Source organism: Apteryx mantelli, chromosome 6 (assembly GCF_036417845.1).
Source record: "Apteryx mantelli isolate bAptMan1 chromosome 6, bAptMan1.hap1, whole genome shotgun sequence".
Taxonomy (NCBI): domain Eukaryota; kingdom Metazoa; phylum Chordata; class Aves; order Apterygiformes; family Apterygidae; genus Apteryx; species Apteryx mantelli.
In genome coordinates, this window is record NC_089983.1 from 8,396,004 (window position 1) to 8,419,381 (window position 23,378).

Here is a 23,378-nt window from a genome sequence, read left to right on the forward strand (position 1 = left end):
AAGCAGACCTGAAGTCTGTATGCACAGGTATGCACTCATTGTGTTGGTTTATGGGCTGAGATATTATTTACACAAATATTAGTTAGAAAAAGCCTTTGCCAGTGCTGTCTGGAAAAGCTTCATTCAAATAGTTTTGCATTGGAAAAGTGTGTTTTGATAAAAACTGGATAAGTCATTCCATTACCCACCCTTAAAATTGAATTGTTTTTTTCCTAAGAGAAAATAGTTTGGGAACTTGTAGCATACTGTTTAATAAGCATTTCTTTCCCCCCTTTCTTCCTCCCTTCTTTCAGGCTACTGGCACAACATGGGGAAACAGAAGTTAAATAAACAGCCCTCCGCCTCAAACCATCTCAATATTATATTGAAGAAAAAGCTGATACAAAGCTTTAAAATTCCAGTGTGGCATTTTGAAGCAGAGTTTTGATCAGCTGATCTAGAATGGCCAAGTTTGTCTGCACATGACAACTTTGAGAGGACTGCTGCAATATTTTGGCTGTGTATTTTAAGCCTTGCTATTTTTGAAACTGATTCAGAAATCCAGTTGGTATCAGTTTTTGAAGTCAGTCCAGTCTGGCGTTATTAAATTGCCCTTGTGCCTTTGTCAGGTGAAAGAGCATTTTTAAAGATAATTTGAGTCGAAGTACTGCAAAAGCAAGTATTTGCATGCAAAAAGGATTACAGAAATGAAATAGAACATGAGATTAGGGTTGGCTATTTGCCCTGAGCATTTTAAGTCAAAGTGCTGATTGAATGGTAGGGTCTGTAAGCTTTGAGTTATTTTATACTGACATGATTTACAGCTTAAATGCTTGGGTAAGGAATTCGGAGAACCGCAAGCTGTGGAATCTTTGCATATAGTAATGCTGTGAAACTAGATGTGAACATGACATGTGCTGTGTTTCAGTGGGTAATGCACATTAAATCTATGTCTTTAACTTCATATACCTAAATTAACTTGGCTTAATCACAGGTTCCCAAACCCTTCAATAGCAAGTAGTGGCATAGTTAACATGTACCTGGCTGCATGTGTATTATGTGTTGTTATAGACAAATGAATGATTTTCCCAAGACTTTCAAAAGTTACTAGTGATCTCAGTTAACTGAATTTTTGGTGTATGAATTTTAAAGCATGTTAAGGAGTCCTCCTTTAGAAGGAAAACAGTCAGCAACTGGGAAAACCTACTGGCACCTGGATCCATGTTTTCCTTGGGCGACTTTCTACTAATCTGAACCAGTCACCTTCAGAAAGAGAGGGACTGTTTGGGCTTTCTTGTTATTTGATTGGCAATCTCTTGAAAATCTGGTCTATCTTGTAAAGCTTTATCTTCAGAATAGTTCAACTTGTCCTAAACAATACTTGCAAAGGATAATAAGAGCTAAGAGAAAAGGCCCTGAAAAAACTCATAGATGAATAGGTTTTAAATGCTTCTGACTTCAGATTCAGTAAGTGTTTAGGGTAGACATTTTGCTACTGGTATCTGAGACTAGGCTTTACTGATCCCAGTACATCTGGGCAGGGAAGAACTGAGTTTTACCTTGTTCTCACGACTTGCTGCTCCTAGCTTTTCACTTTTCTTCCCTTTTTTCTGTTCATTGCTCTCCTCCTTGTCTACAACCAGTCTGAGATTCTTCAGTTCCTGTCGCATCAGTTCGTCAACCTATCCAGACAAACACAGCTGAATCTTTTCCCAAGTCTTCTGTTCTGCCACCACGCCTCAGACAAATGTTCAGCTAAACAAGCATTAAAGAATAGATAGTAGAGAGTCTGGAAGGAGGTAAGGTCTATGCCAGGGCCAGTTCTTACAACCACAGAGAAATATACACAGGCAATGTATGCTATTAGTGTCCTCTTAGTATTGTAAGCACACCTGCACTCTGATCTCTTCCTCCACTTCTTCCCGCTTCTCTTCTTTGATCAGCTCTGGGTCATGCTCCTGGGGGAAATTCCATCTCTCGTCTCTGTTCTTCCAAATGGCTGTTATTGAAAAGAAAGAAAAAAGGGGGGAAAAGTTACAGAAGCCATTGGTTTCTCCAACTGCTTCTGGAGGCAAAAAAAATGGGTAGCAGGCAGCTTTTATTAAATTATTAGCTGCATGAAAGTAGCAGGCTCTAGGGACTCCTTACCAAGTTCAGAGCCCTGTTGTGCTAGGATCTGTAAATCTTGAGGTTAACATTTCTTTTTCTGCCTTAGGCTGTAAATTGGATTTCAAGAGGATAATAATGGGATATTGAGGTTGTCATTTTCTGGTTGTAAAGCTGAATGCCTGGAGTGTTGTTCACCTGCAAGAGTAGATGGTACAGTATTGGCTGAACTGTATTGTGCCCTGTGTTGGCGTTCTTTCGCTCTCTGCTTGACAGGATCGTGCTTAAATCTTTACCATGAAGAAGCTGCAAAGATGGTTCCTGTCCTGAAGAGTGTGCTTTTCCATGCATGTCTCTTAGATGGCAGACAGCAGGCTTGGGGACCAAAAGGTGTAATTTAAAACCGGAAACTTTCCTTTTTCTGTCCTGCTTGGTCACCTAATGTGAATTTAAAGAGGACTTTCAGCTGCTGCAAGTTAGCATTTAAACCTTGCAAAAGAAGTCAGTCTTTGTCATAATTCACATGAGCCTGAAATATGGGCCAGGAGCGCTGGGATATACGTAAAGGACTGCACTGAACATGGAAATGGGATGTGAGGGGACGGCAAGTCTGACAGAGCAATAAGCTGTGTCCAACCCGTGAGTGATGTAGAGCCATGCCGAGTTTTAACAGTATCTGGGGAGTTTTCAGCTTGATGGTAATTGAGGCAGTGGAGTCTTTCCCAAAAAACACACGTGGCCCATCTGATATAGCACCTTTATCTGTTAGCATTGTATGTATAGAAGATGAGTAACAAGGAGACCCAACTCCAGGAACGAAGCAAGCTGGTGCAAGCTGATGATCAAAAAATCCTGTTTATGATAAAGTATCTGATGATCCTGAGGTTCAATTCTTTATTTTTCTGAGGCAAACTGTAATTTGCACTTTAGAAAGAAAGCCAAATGAAGTCTGGCAAGCGCTGTGTGTCTGAATTCTCTGCTATTAGCAAAAGGTACCTTTTTAATGGAAACGCCTCTCCTCTTTCTACATTTTTTGAGCTAATTTAAAAGAGGACAATTCATATCTTTCATTTTCCTGCATTTCAAGCCCCGATAGTATCTCTATAATGACAGCTAATCTCCAGCAGTATGCGCTAATTCAATTTCCAGATGATTTAAAATGACAGCTTTCTACTTTAAGACATAGGCTCCTTTATGAATCTGTTTTGTACAGGGTATTCTTTCTGTACCCACTGCCATTTCTAAGGCACTATAAATTCAGAAAAATTTTCACAGTACCCATAGGAGATCATTCAAGTTTTAGTCCACTTAATATAATACAGGCTGCTATCTTCATCCTCTAAGAGTTTTTCAGAGTCCAATTATGTGCAGAGTATTTGTGGCTTTACCCATAGGGAATAGTTTTTGCAGGTGAGTAGTCTTAATTTCATAACTAAAAGTGGTAGAGATGGAGGAGGACAGTGGATTTTTGGCAATAAGGGAGGAAACTCAAAGGTATAGACACCAATTGTTTTAAATTACTCCCGGGTCATCAAATGGCATGACAGATGCCACACTATTTCAAGAGGGAAAGCTGATTTGCCCTAGTTAGAAGGTACCTCCTCCAGGGTTACTACTTTGGAATTTCAGCCTTGGGGAAAGGGGTTATTACATGGGAATTATGTGAATTTTTAAACACTTTCCCGGCTGGGTCAACAGGTTGCAAGTGCTATGTTTTCACAGGAGTCCTAGGTTTTAGATATTTATTTTTCATAGAGGAATCTATAGATTTTTATTGTTTTTTTTATAATAGTTTATTGTCATTTTGTAAATGGATTACTGGTTAATACCCACTGCAGACAAACCAGTGATAGTCCTCACACAGCTCAGCCTGTAGCCTTTGGTATTACCTGGCAACGGGTTCTCTGAATGCCATAATAGCCTCTATTAAGTTAGAGGTCCCTAATTTTAGAAGGGAGATCAGTAACTCAAAGGTGTTAGCTGCTATGTTGTTCTTTCGTAGATCAACAAAATGTTTCAAAGTTATTTTTAAAGTAAGGTCAGAAGGCTAAGGATGTTATGCTTTCACTGGCCAGTCAAAAGAGCCTGGTGTTTTGTTGCACATGGGGTCATCCAGTTATGGGAACTATTTTTGTGTGTGTAGAGCAATTAAAATCACCTCTTCTAAAAGAGTGCAAGATTATCTTTGGTCTATTTTATACACATCTCTCTAGCTGAGAATCCAAAAGACAGCACAGCCTGCTCATGGGACTGCAAGCATCAGCCCTTTGGGCACATTAGTTCTTGCTCTGCAGACTAGTAGGTAATTCCAGTATCTTTGAATATCAGACAGCTGCCTGTGACTAATAATTGAAATAATTTTGGCTGAAGCCTGGAGCTTTTCTTAATATGACTGCTTTCAACCTCCTGGCAACAGGGTGTGAACCTTTTGATACAAGATAAAAACATGCAATATTACTGCACCTTACAGTTTGGGTTGAACTCAAGTATCTGCTAACACTGAGCAAGTAATAAATGTCAATTGGCCATCTGTATAACGGGGGACCTAGTGCTTTGCTGCCTCAGAGGGGTTTTGCAAAGGTAAAAACCACGAGGACTGGGAGGCGATGACTCAGACTACTTACATTTGCTCCACATAAACTCCTGCTATTCCCGTGTAAAAGTCTGATGTGGCCTGCACAGAGACTGGTTCTTTCCAACAACAGTATATAAAAATGAGCATTTTAGGGCTTGGCAAATGTAGTTTAGCAACTAGTAAAACTGCCAAATACAGTTTCAGGAGACCAAAAGTCTTCCTGAGTTCCAGCTAAGTTTAGTTAGTTTTAGCTTGGTGGAGGAAAAAAGATATTTTTGGGGAAAAAGTCTAACTAAAATGTTTAGACCTTTGTGAAAACTGACCTATGTCTCTGAAAAGGTTTAAGTAACCTAAGAACAAAGCAAATGGTTCGGGGGGATGGGAAGGTTTACTTAAGAGTCGGGGGAGCGGAGTTCACAAAACCAAACTGTTCTTTTGACAGCTATCGTTTAGGCAGATGTTCATAACACTCATAAGGGCCTATAAATGCTTCCAGTGTAGGTACCTGATAGACACTTTTCATATTCAAGCTCCTTTATCTCACTGTTTTCTAGATTTATGCAGTACTCTGCAAACTGTGACAAGAATTGAGCTATTTTTACATAAGAATAGAAAAAAGCTCCCAATGTTAAAAACAAAACAAAAAAACAAAACAACCCTCCCCCAAACCAGCAACAACAAAAAAAAGCCCAAACCTCTTTTTTCTAAATAATTCTGCTACAGAAATAAATGCAGGCTAACATTTAAAGTATAAGACATTCCTTAAACTTTCATGGTTAAAAGTTGTTCTAGGTTCCCTGGTGCCTTGAAAAACTGAACCTCATCCATGGCCAGATGAAGAGGAAAATTATTCTGAGCAACCACCAGGAAGAACTGTGATGAATGGGTGGTGGTGATTGTGGTTAGGCACTGTCCTGCAATAAAAAAGTGATGGTGACTGAGCGTAGGGCACTGTGCTGCTTGGAGGAATTGACAGCTGTTTACTAAAAATAAATATGGGTCAAATAGACTCGGGCAATTAGGAAAAAAAAACCCTGAAGCTTAACTGAATGACTAGGCTCTTACTGTGCTTAAGACAACTGTAGCTATTCTTTGAAGCTTGCAAGAGGAGCTCTTTGCACTCTGAGGATTTCTGGTTGTGCTCTCTGCAGAAAATGCTTCCTTCTATGTGTCTTTGGAGTTGTGGGTCCAGCTGTCAGCTCTGGTGGGATGGACTGGAGATGAGCACCAGTGCTGAAGTCTGAATGCTGAGCTGGAGCCTTTATCTACCACCAAAGGCTTCTGCCCATGCCTGACCTACCAAGTGTGGTGTTCCTACAAGTGCTGTCAGTACACAGTGGAGATGGGTATCCACACTGACTGACTTTGGGTATCCAGTTCAGGTGGCTGAATTAGGAACCTAGGCTCCACAGGCAGTTAATACACTACCCTGAATTGTCCTTGGCTTTGTGGACTCTACAGGAATGCCAAGGGCCCCAATTCAGCCCTTAACTTCATGCCTAAAGTTAGTCAGCCTGAGTTAACCCTTCATTACATGCTTGCAGACCTCAAAGGATGCATCTTGTTGGGGATGGCAGTACATAAACTGTAGTATTCAGTTATAGTTTGGGCAAGAAATGTTCCCTACCCTTTCATAACTTCCCTAACTTGTTATTAACTGAGCTAGCTGTGAAATTTGGGTATCTCCTTTTCTCAATCCATCAACATCCATAGTGCTTTTATTTGCTCACATCCATGCTCATGTTGGGAAGCACTGTTTAAAGCCCCTATGCGAGGCTATAGCCGAACATGTTTTCCACAACCTGGATGAGTGTGATTTGCTCAAATGTGAAGAGCTTCTGAGTTCACAGTTCAGCATTGTATTGAAGACTTAAGTGTTGTGTAGTCTCAGCAGAGGATCCAAGAACAACTGAGGAGAGCTGCAAAGCACAGCTGCTACTTAGCTTATTTGCTAGCGGAGTGCAGGGTGCGTTTACTATTACCTAGCCTATGTAGCAATGTAAAACTATTTTGCCTTCTTGCTGCCACTCTGCAGAAGGTAAGGCCTCCCTACATTGCTCCTACGGGGATCTTCATTGTTCCTGGGATATGCTGGATGGGAAACACTAGTTTTGCTACTATTGGTTTTTGGTGGCAAGGTGCCATTTGGTCCTGAGCATGTAGAAAAGCATGGGTAATATTATATTCTTGGCAAGTTAGGGATCAATATCACCTATACTTCCTTCCTTATGTAGGACTCTTGCTGAATCCAGCAGGGTTCTGATGTAGCATTCAAGAGTAAGAACTCCCCTTTGACTACACAGTTCCTCTGAGTTATACAATATAAGAGAAACTTTCTTGTTAGAAGGCAGAGGTCAGGCAAAACTGTGCTGATGTACGTTTGGAAAGTCAGTTGTGAACTTCTTTCCCTCCAGCCTAACCAAATCAGGCAGAAAACTTGATGCCAGTGATTTCTTAACAGGAGGGAATAATGGAGGTTTTCAGATGAGGAATTTTAGAAAGCTAGTAAGTCTGCAAAGTGGGGAGAAGAAAAGATGTTTTGAAAAATAATTGCTTGAGGATAAAACGTGCATGAAATCTTCATGAAAAAGAAGCTTGAAAGCTTTGATCAGATGCACTTTGTGACTGAGAACTTTAATTTGTGCCTGTCTGACCCTTGGAGGCCTATCATGGTGTTCCCCTCTAGTTCATGGGTCAGGCTCTCCATTCCATTTCAGGCAAGTGCATGACTTCCATGCATGCTTCCATGCCCAACACAAGTGATTGCTAGCTCATTTGTGTATATAGGGCACGTGTTGAAGATAAGTGGTTAGGAGATGGAGACAAAGACATCAGGTATAAAGGAGGGGATAGAAGAGATAATGGGAAGAGCAGAATGTCCTTTAATGAAAATGTTTTGATTGAAGAAAACCTGCTTTTTTTTATTGCTCAAAGTGAAAAATCGGCCAGTCTCCTAGCTGCAAAAGTCTGAGTTACATCTGTTAAGTTGCACATGCTTTGCATGAGGCAAGTACCTTCAAAGTCCAGCAGCATTTCCCACGCTGCCTTTGTTTGAAAAGATGATCCTTCTATTAAAACATATAATTAAAAATAATTTGACTAGCTGCAGTGTAGCTGCAAATAACTCAGTGGACGTTTTCCACGAATGAGAGGAAGACAGGATAAAGAACTACAGGAGCATGAAAATACTGAGGTGGAAGCCTTATCTACTGTACAGAGCTTCTGAATTATTTGCCCTTTGGATTTTCTGAAGGTGACAAAAATGACAAGAAAGCCCCTGCATGTACATTAAAGCACTCTGGTTCCAGTTTGGCTACTTTCACCCATAGAGAGCTGTACCTTCCTGTATGGTTAGCCCAATTATTTTATAGAGATTTTCTAGGAAGTTGTGAGGTACTGAGAGACTCCCCTCCTAAACACTACTTTCTCATGTCCTTATTTCTACAGTGTTTCACACTTTGAGCAGCTGGGTATTTTGACTTTATAGGAATGGCATTCAGATTAAGCTGAATTAGAAGAGCATTCCAGCTGTAACTGTTCTCTCTTTCTTACTGACCTTTGTATTGACTGCTTCCTTCCTCCATTATTGAAAGGAAATTACTGGGAGCCATTTTCCAGCCTTCCTCCTCTTCCTAGATTGGAGGGTGAGAAAAACAATCAGAGTTTTAATAAGAAGAAACTTCATAAGTATGAAAAATGTCATGACTCTTTTTTTTTTCTTTTTTAAAATCTGTTTAGAGGAATAAGAAGCTGTTGTTTCATCACACCATAAACTGAGATGTTAAATAAACTGTTTTTTCCTAGCAGGTTATAAGAAAGTTTTACTTCCTTTAGAGAGGTGGGGGGATCAGTTCACCAGTTAATCTACTGACGCTGTGAGAATTAAAAACTTATGCTTGATTGAACCTTTAATACAAGTAGGAGACTTTCAAAATGTTAATGAAGTTACCTGGCTGTTTTTTCAGCCAATTATTATTCCTGGGTGGCGCAAAAAAAGGGGAGGGGGAGAGAAAAAGGAATTCCCAACATGTGGGTAATTCCAAACTGTTGAAACCTCTTTATCTATAATCAGAAAGAAAAATAGTGATCTCAGTGTATTTTGCAAAACAAAGTATTTTGTTTCAGCTTTATCAAAATATTTTGACATTTTCCTGTCTAGAGTAACTGATGCTGACATGTTCCTGAAACACCTTAATTTCACTGAACTAGTATTTCTGATGGAAAAACTTGTCCGAAAATTATCAGAGTTTTTATATTACATCAATCATAAGCACTTAAATGTTAGTAAGGTAATAGTTATTAGTGGAAAATTAGATCACTGGGGAGGAGATGAATGTGGATTTGTGCGAGATAACACAAGTCGTTTAAGGCTTTAATGAATGTGCAGCCTGCAAAGCGCTGATTTATCAGTAAGGGACAGTCTCTGAAATAACTGCCCCTCCTCAACTCCCTCTCTATATGTGCCTTTAATTGGGCGCCATAGTGTGCCTGCTACCAGCAGATACAGCTGCAGCCAGGGCATGTGAATTATTAAATATCTATTTTTAATTAAAATGGCATTACAGTAATTAAAGCTTGGTCATAAAGACATGCAAGCCTAAATACTTTTATCTCTTCCACCCCGTGGTCTACAGATGCATTTGAAAGATTCAGGAGTGCGTCGATTCAAAGGTCAAGAACCATTTTGGTAAAGCAGAGCAAGTGTTTGAGGATTTGACACCTGGAACTCAAATTCCTAGTTATTCTGATGTATTTCCAGTTTTCAGTGTGTAGGATTTTGATTCATCCTTGGGCCTTTTGCAATAGGCAGAATCCAGCTTTGCTGTATTGCTTTAAACGCTTTTCAGTGATGTGTATTTTACAAAAAATAATTAAAATATACTGTTGTGAGAGAGACTGACACTTGTTAATTATTAAAACCCCCCAAAAAACTAAAACCTGCAGAGGCCTAAAAATGGGATTGGTACTCATTTTTAGCTTCTGAACATCACAGGGCATAAATTTATGTTTCTTTTATTGTTACAAATAAACCAATAAATCATTTTAATTACTAGCTTCAGTGATTTTATACTCTGATGCAAATAATATTGCTGTGTCAGGTTCATTGATTTTGTTCAAAACCATTGTGTGTCTAAAGATCAGCTGCAGAATGCTGCCCCCTATTCCCTCTTGCCTATATTAATAGTGTAAGAGTTAATGTAAAGATCTTCTTTTTCTTTGGAGTCAGTTGATGTATTTTTTCTATGTTCAAATTAATTGATTCTATGCTTATTCCGTGCTGAAGCACCTTGAACCATCAATGTATCCTTTGCTTTAAGTACAGATATGGAAATAAATGTTTGAATATGTTTCTGAACCTTTCCAAAGTCTGACCTGTGCTAAGGGATTCTCATTCTACATCAGGGAAAATTCTGAATCAAGTCCCTTGTGCGCCATTGCTATGGAGATTTTGCTGATGGATTTCACTAATGGCAAAACGCATATAGCTATTGAACGTTGCTGGATGAAATCTGGGGATCGTGCTGCCTTGCTTGTGTCCTGTGAGCGAGACAGGTTGCAGCACGTTACTGTGCGGAACAGGTCAGGTTGGTCTAACTTCTGCTCTGCCATGAGAAAGAGGGATTGTATGGCGCTGAAGTTAGTTTTTTCCTTCTTGGGTGCCTGATGGGAAATTGGATCAACACCTTACAGAGAAGAAAATGAAATTACTTTGATATCAAATATGTGTTTTTAAAGATTGCTATCAGGCTTCACAAATACTTAAATTTTCTTCTGGGATCAAACTTTTGTTTTCTTAAAGAACTGAAGGTAGGATTTCTTCTCCCCCCCCCCCCCCCGAATGCATCACTATGACTTATAGCCTATACTTATTTTAATAAGAGTCCTGCTGTTAGAACCTTTCCAACTACTTCTCAACTGGTCTTGGATACTATTTTTTCCCTGTCAGTGCTCTAACCTTGGAAAGAATGTTCCCTTTGTTCTTTCTCAATGAACCATAGAGAACCTGATATAGTGGCTCAGAATTTTACTTGACAAGACTTGTGATGGCTGAAGAGACAAGAATGACATCAAGTTATATAGCCCCAGAGCTCTATATCGTTTTTATTTCACCACTTTTTCAAAACAACCTTTCAGAGGCTGTGAGGGGAGAGATTCATTTTTTGGTATTGTATTGGTTCTTATCTTAAGGTGAAAAACAATGAGGAGTCACGTGCACCTTGTGAAAGTCATGTTTTTATGCACATGAGTGAATTTGCCATCTGGTTTTGGAAGCTCAGGTTAGGTTTGGCATTTTGAGTGTGCCTGAACATTAGTCTCTTGCTTTGACTTAGACTGAAGTGTCTGGAGCAGCCTTTTCCATTGCCTGTGCTGCAAGACCAGAGGCATCACAGGGCTTTGCTCTGAGCCAGTTGCATAGGGAAGGACAGAGGATAAAGAAAAAGCTTTAGAAAGCTATTAGAGGAGACCCTTATAAATGCTTCCCACTTGAAACTGGCTTATGATAAGCTACAGGATTCTATAGCTGTGAATGACGATGTTCTTTAAAGGCTGTAATTTCAAAAGCTTTTCTAAGCAAATGCTTTTGTACATGCATTTTTATCTAAGCTTTCCCGCAGAGCTCTGCAGTGCCTGTGCAGGCTTAGGGGGGTCACAGTAACAAAGGGTCACACAGAGCTGAACTCTGTGCTAGGACTCGTTGCCAGAAGGATTGGGGATGACTCAGTATCGGTATTTACTGGGCTTAGGGCAGCAGGCATCGTACCCTCTTCTGGGACCTGCTGAGGTGGGCTCAGCTCTGTTGGCCAAGCCACAATGAGGCAGTGTCTGCAATCCACCTTCCAGTGCTTGGCGTCTGATGCCTTCACTAATGCTTGAAGATGTGCATGACCAGAACTCAAAAAGGTTCAGGTTCTCCATGTGGCTGCGCAGGGCCAGCTGCTACCCCTTCTGGATGGTATTGAGACATCAGGCTAACAGAGCTTGGAAGGCACATTTCTGTAGGCTGCTCCCTCAGCCTGATGTACATCTTCATTTGGAGGAGGAGGGAAAAAAAAAGCAAGAAGAAAAAAACCCAGAAACTTGAAACTTGAAAAATTGTTGCAAAGCAGGCACAGTTTTACACTATCCAAATAGTATCTTTGCCAGATGAAAACACTATCTAAGTTGTAAGGTAACACTTTGATAGCCACATCCATTTTAGTCAGATTGATGGATGTTTTCTGAGAAAAGCATCTTTTTTGTTACATGATTGTTCCAGGATTAAAGTCTGATTTGTGTAAAACTTGCAATGAGAAGTAGGCTTTGTCCCAGAAAACTCCCCCTTCTCTTCTCAGTGAGAGATTAATGATACTTATGGAAAAAAAATTATTTCAACTTTGTTTATCTTATAAAGCAAATGAGAAACAACAGCTACTGCTTTAGCAAAAGCCCACGCTTTTTGTTGCATAGCCTATTTTTGAAGGTTGCGGTGAAACTGTCTCATAACCCTCTGGCTGCTCTACCATTTGCTAGGTGTTCTCCTCTGAAGTTGCTCCTGAAATAGTTTTAAAGCACACCTTCTGGAAAACCCAAAGCGTGCTACTTCAAAGATTTCAGGGAGTACATCATACTAGCAGCTCAAGCATTAAGTGGTGTCCATGTGACTTGAAGCAAAAGGGAGTTCCTAGCCAAAGAACCTGAACTGAAAATGCTTGACTGTTATTTACAGGATTGCAAAATATTTGCTTGTAGCACCAAACAAGCAGTTGGCCTTTAGCAAAGTGTACTTAACTAGTTTGAAATTTAAGCAAGCTCTGAGATGAGTAATGAGACTAGCGTTCTCATTTCCTAGTTCTTGTGTGCAGGAGTGGCAGTGACTAACTTTTCTGGACCCCACATCAGAAGTGGAAATGCTCAGCTAAAGAGCTGGCCACTGTTTTGTTGTCTGCGCAAAAAGCACCAGTGCTTTGAGAACTGCAAATGAGCAAAGTGCACAATGTCTTGGCAACGATGTCAAAGCTGCAAAGTGTATTTTTTCCCTTTGTCTCCAGCCCTCTGTCTGCCTGTATCAGCTCTTCCCACTGGAGTTCACTGAGTTGCTGCCATGCAAACTCCATTCCTAATATGAGGAATGTAAAATTCAAAGCTCCTTGGTCCCCAGGACCATCAAGGCATTTGAAAGGCTGAGAGGAATTTGGCCTCAGACAACTCTTGTCTTCTGAAGCCTTGGCAACTACTCTAATATAAGTTAATAGTTTCTGCCCACGCATGGCTTGACTTTGGCTCTACTTCACCAACTGCTTACCATTCTTCCTGCAGGAAGCTTTACTTTAACTTTCTTTTCTGTTTTCTGTTTTTTTTCTTCTTTCTTTTTTCCCTTCCCTTTTTCTTCTTTTTCTTTTTTCCCCTTTTTGGGCTTCTCCTGCAAAGCAGCCTCTTCTTTGGCAGCCAGTTCTGCAGCAACCTGGAAGAGACAGAAAGGAAGGTGAAGGGCTGGTCAACTGTTTTCATGTGCAAGGTGCATTACAGATGTGTGCCGTATGAGTCATGAACCAGTGTGTATTTTCCCCCTCAGTTTCAGCTTTCTAATATTCAGTATGTTGGTTGGTGGCTGTCTGTGGCTATGTAGTCACCAACCACTGTTTTTTTCCCTTTTCGTTCAGGTGATGACAAGGGTAACTCCAAAGGCTCATCCTGTGGTGCGCGGCAGTCGTAAGCCTCTTGCAGCTGCCGTGACCCTCACCCTCTGCAATCATCTTTGAGGTGAGAGAGAGGGGGAAAAGGAGACCTTGAGTTATACCTGAGAGCTGATGGATCTGGACTTTGGCAGACCTTGGGCATGGGAGGGGACAATTTCAGAGCAGCGGACCCACCATGAAGAGGCCCCTTCAGTTATGCTGAGAGCACTCCCACTTGGGAGTGTGAGCAGAGGTGCTGACTACGGCAATATATCATTGCGAAAGAGGTGATTTCTCTCTGTATCCCAAACCGCCAAGGGCTTTTATGGAGTAAGACCAATTCCTGAAACCACCCAGAAGTGCAATATCCTAATGACATACAACTAAAAGCCCCCCCTAGACCTGGACTATGAATTTGTCTTGGTGTTTTTAAGGCAGATTGATTTTTATAGAGATGGATTTTGAGGCTGCCTTGAGGCATGTCTAATTTCAATATTTGGCTAAAGACTGAAATTGTTCTAGTGGGTGAGAAATATTGGGTAGAGGTATACAGAGCCTACTATTTTTATCCCTGCAAACTAGTAGTAACTGATGATGGTGGAGCTACCTGAGTTTTCGTTAGTTTTGTTCTTGGCTATTTATACTCTGCTATCGGAAAAGAGGCAGAGGGTGAAACTTGGCTTTTTCTACTGTTCTCCTGTTTCCAGGCACCTTCCACCATGCTCTCTTGTCCCAGGGATGAATTCTTTGATCATCTACTAGTAAGTGTAAAACAAAAGATGTGTGGCCATTGAAATTTATTAATGGACCATTAATACTGACAGTACTGTGAAAAAGAAGAGTAGAAAATAGAAGGTTCCCAAGCCTGAGACAAATGTTTCTTGTAACAGTAAAAATATTTGTTTTCTAAAGAATGCTTTTTAACACATTAAAGATTGGCTAGTGGAAGGAGGGGGACGATGACAAGGGCTATACTTTGCAGTCAGCGAAATTTCATTAGTGGATTTCCCCAAGCATTTCAGTATCTTACATTTAATTAAATATGGTAATTTAAACCCCAAGCACCATTCAGTCATATCTTGCGGTGATAAGCAGTAAAGCATTTCATTCTCTTGGATAGATTAATAGATTGACTAGAGTTCAAAATAGGTTTTTAGTGTCCCAGCAGGCCTGTTGTATCCAAAATCAACAGAGCTACTCAAAGTGTATCCTTTACCATAGCATCAGTACCCTTCCAGAAATCCAATCTTGTAACCTCTGCCTCCGACCTCTGCTCCGCCTGCCTACCACAGGGTAACTGTAACCATTTGCAACATCTCAGGAGCGGGTTTATCCAGCAGGATTCCTGTAAGTACGCATTAAATCTGCGAGAGGCTTTAATTTTAGGCAGCACTTCTGAGTTCTGCTGGTGATATTTTAAGTGTATCCAGACTCTGACTGGAAAGACTTGCTTTCATGTTTTTATACAGATAAATAATGTGATAGCGAAGGGGGTTAGACGCTTTCTGTTCTTATGAACCTGTTAGAACAGAACTGAGTTGTTGAACTGTCCATATCCTTCTGTCTTGCTTTGATTAGTTTTGCAAGGTGGCAGAGAAAGGTGGCAGTTTGTTTCCTATTCACAGAACCACTTCTGTGTGGTGTGAGCTATGGTGCCATCTTGAACTAATCACTCAACATGGGTAATGGAGATAAATGGTGCCTGCGATGAGCACTGAGAGATTAGCTATGCAACTGATAAACACCTGTAGGTCAATGAAGGCAAAGTGCCTCATTCTGCTGTGACCAGCCGCTGCCTGCACACAGAAGGACCTACCCACTGAGACAGCCTGGCCGCTAGAGTGTAGAGCAAGTCCAGAGCAAACTCAGTACTGCTTATGTATGACAGTGTAAACTAGGAAAGCCTGCTGGATACCTACGGTGTGGTGGCTTAAGTACAGGCATGAGCTTAAAAGGCAGATAAACCTCATGTCTTTCATTTTGCTGGGTCCATATGCCTGCTTACTGTAGGCACGCAATCTCACATCAGCTTTGGAGGGAGAGGGAAAGGTACAGTGATACGAGAAGCCAAGTCTAAAAACACGCACGGAGTGACTGCGGATAGAGATTGTGTAGGTGCAAATAAAACCTCTAAAGTCTCCTTCATGGACTCCTTGGTGATGCTTATGTAGGCTGAGATGCCAAGTAGTTTTGTTGAACTGAAAGCCACATAGCTGGCAATGCTGTCAGCTTGTGGACTTTTCTGAAGTGGCTCTTTGCCTCCCAAAAGAGAATGACAGAAGAAAGATAATTTTTCTTTTTCCCTGTCAGGTACCCTTTTTCTCCTACATTCCTTCAGTGCAGCTTCTCCAGCTCTCTTCACCTCTGCTCTAAGCAGTTCTATAATTGCAGAGGACTGGGACATGGTGTGAAGTGGGCTGCATATCTAACCTTGAATGGTTTGCACTCTTACACACAGTACAATTTCACCTCCAGCTGCAAGGAGATGCCTGAAGAATCTGACAAAAGAAGGGGAAATAAAGGAAAGGACAAGCAAAGGTTAGTCTGAGATCCTATACAATTCACCCACAGTGTAGTACCTTTTTTCTGTTGAAGAAAACTTCACAGGAAAAAAAAAAAGTAGTTGTCTTCCTAAATTATTTTAGACTGCCCTTTCTTTTGCCAAGTTGCCTCTTTCTAAAACGATGCTGAAAGCACTTAGAAAACTCCTAATGCTGGGGAAGAGAATGTGCATAGGTTAAGAGTGGATGAATTTATTTAGTCTGCTTTTTTTGCTGGTCTTGCTGAAGGAGTTCTGCAGACTTAGTGGTGACTTTTCTTCAGTAACTTTTCCTTTTGAGGCTGAAAAGACTTTCCTCTAACTCATCTTCCATAAAAGCCAAATGACTTCTCTATTCATACATTAGTTTGTGTGTTTCCAAAGTTTGGCAGTTAAGTTACTGCAATCCCCTTTTGGGGGGGAAAAGGTAGGGCCACTAAAAGCAGCGAGGGTTATAAAAAGTGAGGACTATGGATGGAAATGCCTGATGCTGGTGTATGAGCCCAGCTGCCAGTAGAACCCACTTGATGTTCTGTGTTCCTCAAACACTATGTTCTTAAAAACTTGGTATTGGCTCTGTCAAGCAGGTACTTGAGGTATCTTTTTTTGAGAATAAGCACTTCCTCCTCCCTTGTAAGAAGAGCTGACTGGACTACTTGCCTTTTTTGTTAGTGTTGGGGACATAAATGATAAGTAGTGATAGAGTGAATTTAGGAATTTTGGAACTCCAGCTGTGGTGGGTGAGATGGTCTCAGAGCCTTGCTAATCTGGCCCTAAAAACATTTTGAACGTACACATTTATGCACATAGCCTGCTGTTCTTAGAAAATTTTCTCTTTGAGTGTTAACTCTTCAGGAAAAAACTTCTGAAATCTAAGACAAAGCTGCTTCTCCAGGAAAACAGGCCTATGTGCACATTAAGTGCACATTAAGATTTCAAAATAGATTCTTCCTGAAGAGTTAACACCCAGCGTCTGTCTCAGCTCCTGTGACTGCCTGAAATCATTGTGGCAAATAGATGAGGTGTGACTGCTTTTTCAGGAAGATGCTAAGAAAAACTCCTCTTCCTCGCTATCCAGGAGTGGATTGTGGTGTGTTTCTTTTCTTCCTTTAGCAGAGAAGGGGACTTGTGATAAATATTTGGGGACTAATCTCAGAACAAGAATGGCTTGCACTGGTGATAGGTACAAGCAGCCTCCACCAGCCCTTTCAAATAATATCTGCACACAGTTCAATCTTTACCATGTCTCCTTTTTCAACAGTAAGGGCTATAATGGAAGAGCCCATTTCCAAAGTTTAGTTCCTAAGCTGTATGGAGTGTTTGAGGCAGGAGGAAATGCCATCCCTATATCCCAGAGTAACATACTAACCATTGCACTGTCCGTTTGCGTTCCTAGCACATCATATGCAGATTTGGTAAATGTGCTCCTTCTCCCCCCACCATCTCCAGCTTTAGGACACTTAATTACAACTCTTTCTGTAAGCTGCATATTTCTGTAAGGTGATATTATTCTTCAAGTCAGAGAAGGAGACATTATTTTCATTAATTATGGTACACTTGGGACTCTGTCCCATCAAGCTAGCTGAGGGCTAGTGGTCTGGATTTGTTCCATCTGGTGGGTGAATCCATTTGTATAGCTTTAATATTTTTCTCTCGGAAAGCCATTTCTGAATATTGTTTACTTTCAGATGTGCCCCTGTATGCAAACCTTAAGCTATTAAAAATAATCCCAATGGTATCTTTGTTGCAGAAATGGGTTGAAAATGATGGGTGGGATTTCATAGCTTCATGGAGTCTTGCAGAATCTTAGTTGGTTTTAAGTCTGTCATGCGTTTCAGTCAACGATTCATACGTGCTCTAGTCTTTCTCCGTTTGGCAGATGTTGCCCAAATGTGGCTTAACTCATCAGTGTAAGATTCACTTGCTCTTCTGCCCGTTTTCTGGCAAACACTTCAAAATATTAGTCTCTGTTAAACACGTTCATGAAAAATCTGTTAGCTTGGCTTGATGTAGGTTTTTGGGGAGGAGGGTGGGAGAGGCGAAAAGGGGTTGTTGATACTGTCTGACTTTAGGCACGCAACCCAGGCTACTGATTTCAGCCAGTGGATACAAGCCATCATATACAGGAGGCAGTAGAGAGTCTCTAAACTAGGAGTCTGCTTGCTGAATGACTTAGCTGCGGTGAAGTGTTCTCTGGAGGTGAACGCATCTGTCTGTTGTGTAGCCTAAAGGACACTGATTCCCCCTCTTCTATGTGGTTAATTGGAAATAATGAGACTGTAAGGTTTTTGAGGTGCCCAGATCCAGTTGATGGGACTGTGTGATCAGCACTTGTGAAAATCTAGTCTCAGACTTCTTTTAAGAAGCATCCAGAATAGAGTGGAAACCAGAAAAAAAGCTGAGCATAATTGTATGCATCTACTGAAAGATCTTATGGTTGATGTATTACTTGTCAGGAGAAAGGTGTATTTGTAGAATACTGGACACCAGACAGTACAACTTCACAGACACTTTCGAATAAGTCTGACTTTTTAAAGCTATTTCTGTTGCATTTATTTGGTGAAAGTGAGTAACATAATACTTAGGTGTGTGTGAACACCGCAGTACTTGCTTGCATAATAGCATTTTACTGTATCCCTGGGAAATAGGGGATATTAAGTAATTACTGGGGATCTCTTGCACTGCCATTCACAATCAAATCGATTCCTGGGATTCATAAGGATCTTTAGCTGCTGATAATAATGAATACTGATTTGTAGCATAGCATTTTACAGAGTGCCAAGTGAAGATCAGGAGCATGTGTCTGCAGAGCAACAACCATATCCTCTTTTAACCTGTTTGCTATTGCTGCTGGATCAGATACTGCGATGACAGTGATCTGGAACTGACTTTGTCCTCCATGCAGCAATTGAATGTACAACCAAAATCTCAATAAGCAAATGTCTCTTCTTTCTGATAAGCTACTGAATATTGGAAATGAGGGGGTGGGTGGAGAGAGGGGGAATGATGTGAATGTTAAACGGCAACTCTCTTGGCTTATTTTCATGGTGATGAGACTTAATGAACTACAGAAACGGATCATAATTTTGTTGGCAGCAGTATAAAGGCAAAGCCGAAGATTGTCGCATGTGATGACTATCTTTGGAGCAAAGCATAAAAAGCCATTAGGGATAGACATCTGGAACAGATGCAGTGAGATTACACTGATTTCTCAGAAAATCTTACATTTCTCTAGAAGAGTATGTGAAGAAGTAGAGAAGAAAAGCATCTGGTCAGTCAAGAGACAGTATGTATTTTTCCAATTAAATAGCCAAGTATTTTGCGTCAGGATCTCTTTGGCATACCTTTTTGAAAAGTATTTGTAAAATGTCACGAAAGCAGTTTGTGCAGAAGGCCAGCTGCATTACAAATTCAGGTGAGATCAGAGTTGTCAAAAGATAAAGAAATATAGAATGTATAATAATGCAGCAATGGTTCGTGAAGTGATTAATTTGTATTTTATTTTCCCCAAAGTGTCTTTACCAAAGTCTTATAAAATGCTCACTTTTTAAATACAGTTCTGTCCTGATTTTTTTCATGGAGTTTAACTTGAGAGTAATCAACCCGTTCACAGAAGGTAATATATACAAGAGGTGACATCTAGTCTCCCCTGAAGTCAAGGGCAAAGCTCCCATTAACTTCAATGGGGCCAGGATTTCATTTACTATTTTGCCTAGCAGACCAGAGTGGAGCAAAACCAGTTGCCTCTGGGATTTTTAATATGCAGGCTGACTCAGATGAACAAAAAGTGTTTTACTTGTCTGACATTCAGGTACAATCATGAACATACTGAACTCTTTTTTGGCCACCTCATTCTGAGTATCCGTTAAGAGTATGTGAAAGGTATTCTGCTCTGTTTTACTGGTTTAACAGAAAGAAAAAAAAAGGGGGGGGGGTCCTGGGAACTCTTTGGAATCAGATAATTTCCAGTGAAAATTTTCTGGGAAAGTAGGTGTATTTTTTTTTCTTCCAGATATTTTTCTTTTATGCAGGGAAAAACAGGCAGTAAAACAATCTCTCTAGGCTTCAGACTTCCTTTATATTTTATGCAAAGAGAAAGCAGATGCTCAGGAAAGGCAGAAAAATAGCTGAAGGCGGGAATTCAAAGCTGGATTGAGGACAGGGAAAACATTTCTCCAGCATCTACCACCATATCCAGTTTTGCTTGGTATAATTTCTCATCGCATTTTCTTTTGGAATTGTTTATTCGTGTTGTTGGCAGGTCTAATTAGCATCGCGTCCCCTGAAGCCTTCTTCAGTAACAAGCCCTACCTGCTGGGCGGCTCCCCTGCTGCTTAGAACAGCCAACAAAACCCTCTTGACTCGGGCATGTGTTTCTACTTTAGAGGCTGAAAACTTGAACGCACTGATCCCCATCACTCTGGGACCGAACAGAGCAACTTAGACGCGGAGACCTGCAGCGTTGACCTTAGCGTACGCCGAACCAGGCTAAAACCGGGAGCGTACCCTGAGCTCAGTTATGTGAGGCACGGAGAGCTATTTGTAGCAGTTTTCTTGTGTATTTTGCTAAGCAAAGTAACTAATAGTTTGAGTACTGTGCTTTAGGCTGGGCTAGTCTGTATTTACATCTCCTAAAACCACATACATCCTGCTGGAATGCCCCAGGCTCTTCCCTATGATTCTGGGAAGGACCGAATCCAAAATACTGTTTCATTATACTTGTGTTAGATCCTCAGTTGCAAGCAGCTAATGAATACAACACTCTGTCTCAACAGGGGGACTTTATAATAAGGACCACAGAGGTCAGTTTGTGACTGTTTAGTTTTCCTAGCCCACTAGTAGCCACCACGCCTGGTTCACTCGGGGGCCAAATCCTGCTCCTGTGTTCAGGGCTTCCTGTTCACAGTTTCCCTCAACAGACTTGTTATTCTGCTAAAATCGTTGTAGAGGGTGGAAATGGCTCTGAGTGCCAACTGCTACCTTTACTGCTCCAACTGGACTTAATTGCATTCTCTGTGTGACACCCAGATATCAGAGGAAGAGATTATCAGCTTTTTTTATTAGCCGGAGAAACCAGTAGAGAGTTTTTACCAAGAAAAACTGTAATCACTGCAAAAAGATACAAGATAAACTAAGATGCTTCCTTCACTTGAACTTGCCCCTTGTGCAAACTTGCTTAATGGGTCCTTGGCAGTAAATCAAGGCTTAGGCCCACCTGCATAAGTAACTCTTTTCTGGTTTAACTAACCTAATTACTGGTAGACTGTGCTGATACTGAATGCAGACACACTGGAAACAATTTCATCCTCTGAGGTTAACCGAACTTTGTAGCTTTGTATATTTAAACCAAGGTTCTTTAGTCTAGGGTTGAACTATTTGATATGTATTTCCACTAGTAGCTAGCACCAGTCTAACTACGTGGATTTTGTAGTGAGCCCTTTGCTGTTAGCTCTGTTACAGACATATATCAGTCTGTAATTTGCATGCATAAACACACATGCTTTGTGGATATTTTCTCTAATCTCATTAGCTTTTTGTATTAAAGAGTGACAGTACCTGTTCTGGGGTTTTTTGAGAGAAAGTAGCTGTTGAACCTCCTGCTTCTTCAGCAGGATAGTCAGAAAACCTGCCAACGATATGCCTGTGTAAGAAACAAATGATGGAAATAGGATTAAAATCCAAAGTTTTTCACTGAATTGACAAAGGTGTTAGATGGTGGGGGAGCATACCCTTGCCTCCTACTTAAAAATGGAGAGAGCTGTCCCCTAGGACAGTGCTTTTTCATTATTGTGGGTGGTTTTCTGGACTGGCAAATTCATTAAAACAGTTAACCCAGATCTCTTGTCATGTGGCCCATCAAACAGTGAATGTTCTTAGGGAAAGCTTGATTCACTTGGGCAGAGGTGTGCAGAGCCACTGCGTGTTGCAACTCTAGTTCTGCTGAACTTAGGAGGAGCTTGGTTGCTGACACAAGCTCTGCTGAATCTTGTAAAATTTGAGGTTTTCACTCTCAGCTGCCTGCCCTGTCTGTCTTCCAGAGGTCACTGCTCTGGCAGCTGAGGCATGGGACTGTGGGCAACCTCATAGCCTACAGTCTTGGTTTAAAGTGCTGGTTTATAGCTCTGCTTTCAGCATCCAACTTTTTTATTATTATTATTTTTTTTTGAATTATTCAGTTCAAATCTGGTTTTGATCTACAAATTCCAGGTGTATTTTTGTGGGAGGATCTCCACCCTCTAAAATTGCACTGGACTTGCAAAATTGGGTGGTGATGGAAGTTGGGGAAGGGGTAGCAGATGGCTTTGTGGTAAGGTATCGTGGATCACATGGACAACACTGTTTCCAGGCCTCTCAGGGAGAGATTAAAAGATACAAATAATTACAGCTCAATTACGTTGATAAGAATCTTTCACTGCTTTCACTTCTGTAGATTTTTGGATTATATCAGTTAGATTTTCTGGTTTTTTGATTATTTCAGTCAGATTTTCTGTTCCAAAGGCAATTCCGACACTTCAGAAAAATGCTTTTGCTGCTTTCAAACAAAAGGGTAACATTTCCTCTAAATGAAATGAAATTTCCCTTGAGAAGAAAATAACTGAGAAAGGTCAGCATGATACATAAAAAGTGCTTTCTGCTTTTGAAAACAAGTGGTACCTTTAGGGACTTTCCTAGTCTACTGTTGAGCAGTAAACTCAATTTTAAACTGGGATCCTTGGAACAGAGGATCTGTTGTGCTCCTGTAGTACTGCGTCTATGGTTTGGGTCGCCAACTCTAGTATTAATGTAATACCAATTACAAAAGAATAAACAAACATTTGTCTGTTGTTGTAGGCACCCTGACTTGCATGTTCAACAATTACGACTTCTCTGTGCAAACAGATGCAGCGTTTTGGTTGCTGCATTCCCAGAAACCAGCCTGCATGAGCGAAGGGATGTCGTTGTGGGTGTGTTTTTTCAAACCTAGCAAGAATGGGCTTTGGGGCTCCAAAGAAACTGGATCGGTTACTTTAATGCTAGACCATATTTCACTTTTATGAGCAGCCAGAAAAAGTTTATTTTTGTATTAAATGCAACATTGTATTTTAAATATTGCTACAAGTCTAGCTTACAGCAACAAAATTCTCAATCTGGTATTAAGGTTGTCGCTACTTTATTATTAATGCTAGCTGGGAGGCAGGAAAGACAATATTTGCTACGGATGAAGAATCAGCTTGGAGTCCACTCCAACGTCATATCAATGCCAACTTTCAATATTTATTAGTGGTAGATTTGGTATTTGTATGAGCTTTTATTTTAAAATTATTTATTGCTCTAGGAGATGGAAATATTTGCACTTTGGAAATGTATGCTGAGTGTATGTCTGAATGCTGTGGAAAATCACTATCGAAGTCTCAGAGTTGGAACTTGGTTCCAGTTTATAATCTGTATTTTCTGTGTGTGTTTCTTCTGCTCACAGTTAGTGCAGCTGTTTGGGATGATATGGTGCATCTCACCTTTTTGCAGCAGCTACAGCAACTGCTTA

The 23,378-nt window shown here is 40.7% G+C and overlaps 1 protein-coding gene across 1 annotated transcript in view; it reads right to left on the reverse strand.

Moving 5' to 3' along the window:
* IQCA1 (IQ motif containing with AAA domain 1) overlaps positions 1-23,378 on the reverse strand; it is a 110,457-nt gene that overhangs the window by 35,193 nt on the left and 51,886 nt on the right. The window contains exons 7-11 of the mRNA XM_067298701.1: positions 21,413-21,497; positions 12,945-13,103; positions 8,217-8,292; positions 1,872-1,978; positions 1,539-1,661 (exon numbers count right to left, since the gene is read on the reverse strand). Of these exons, the coding sequence (XP_067154802.1) occupies positions 1,539-1,661; positions 1,872-1,978; positions 8,217-8,292; positions 12,945-13,103; positions 21,413-21,497 (550 nt within the window). The remainder of the gene's footprint in view (positions 1-1,538; positions 1,662-1,871; positions 1,979-8,216; positions 8,293-12,944; positions 13,104-21,412; positions 21,498-23,378) is intronic.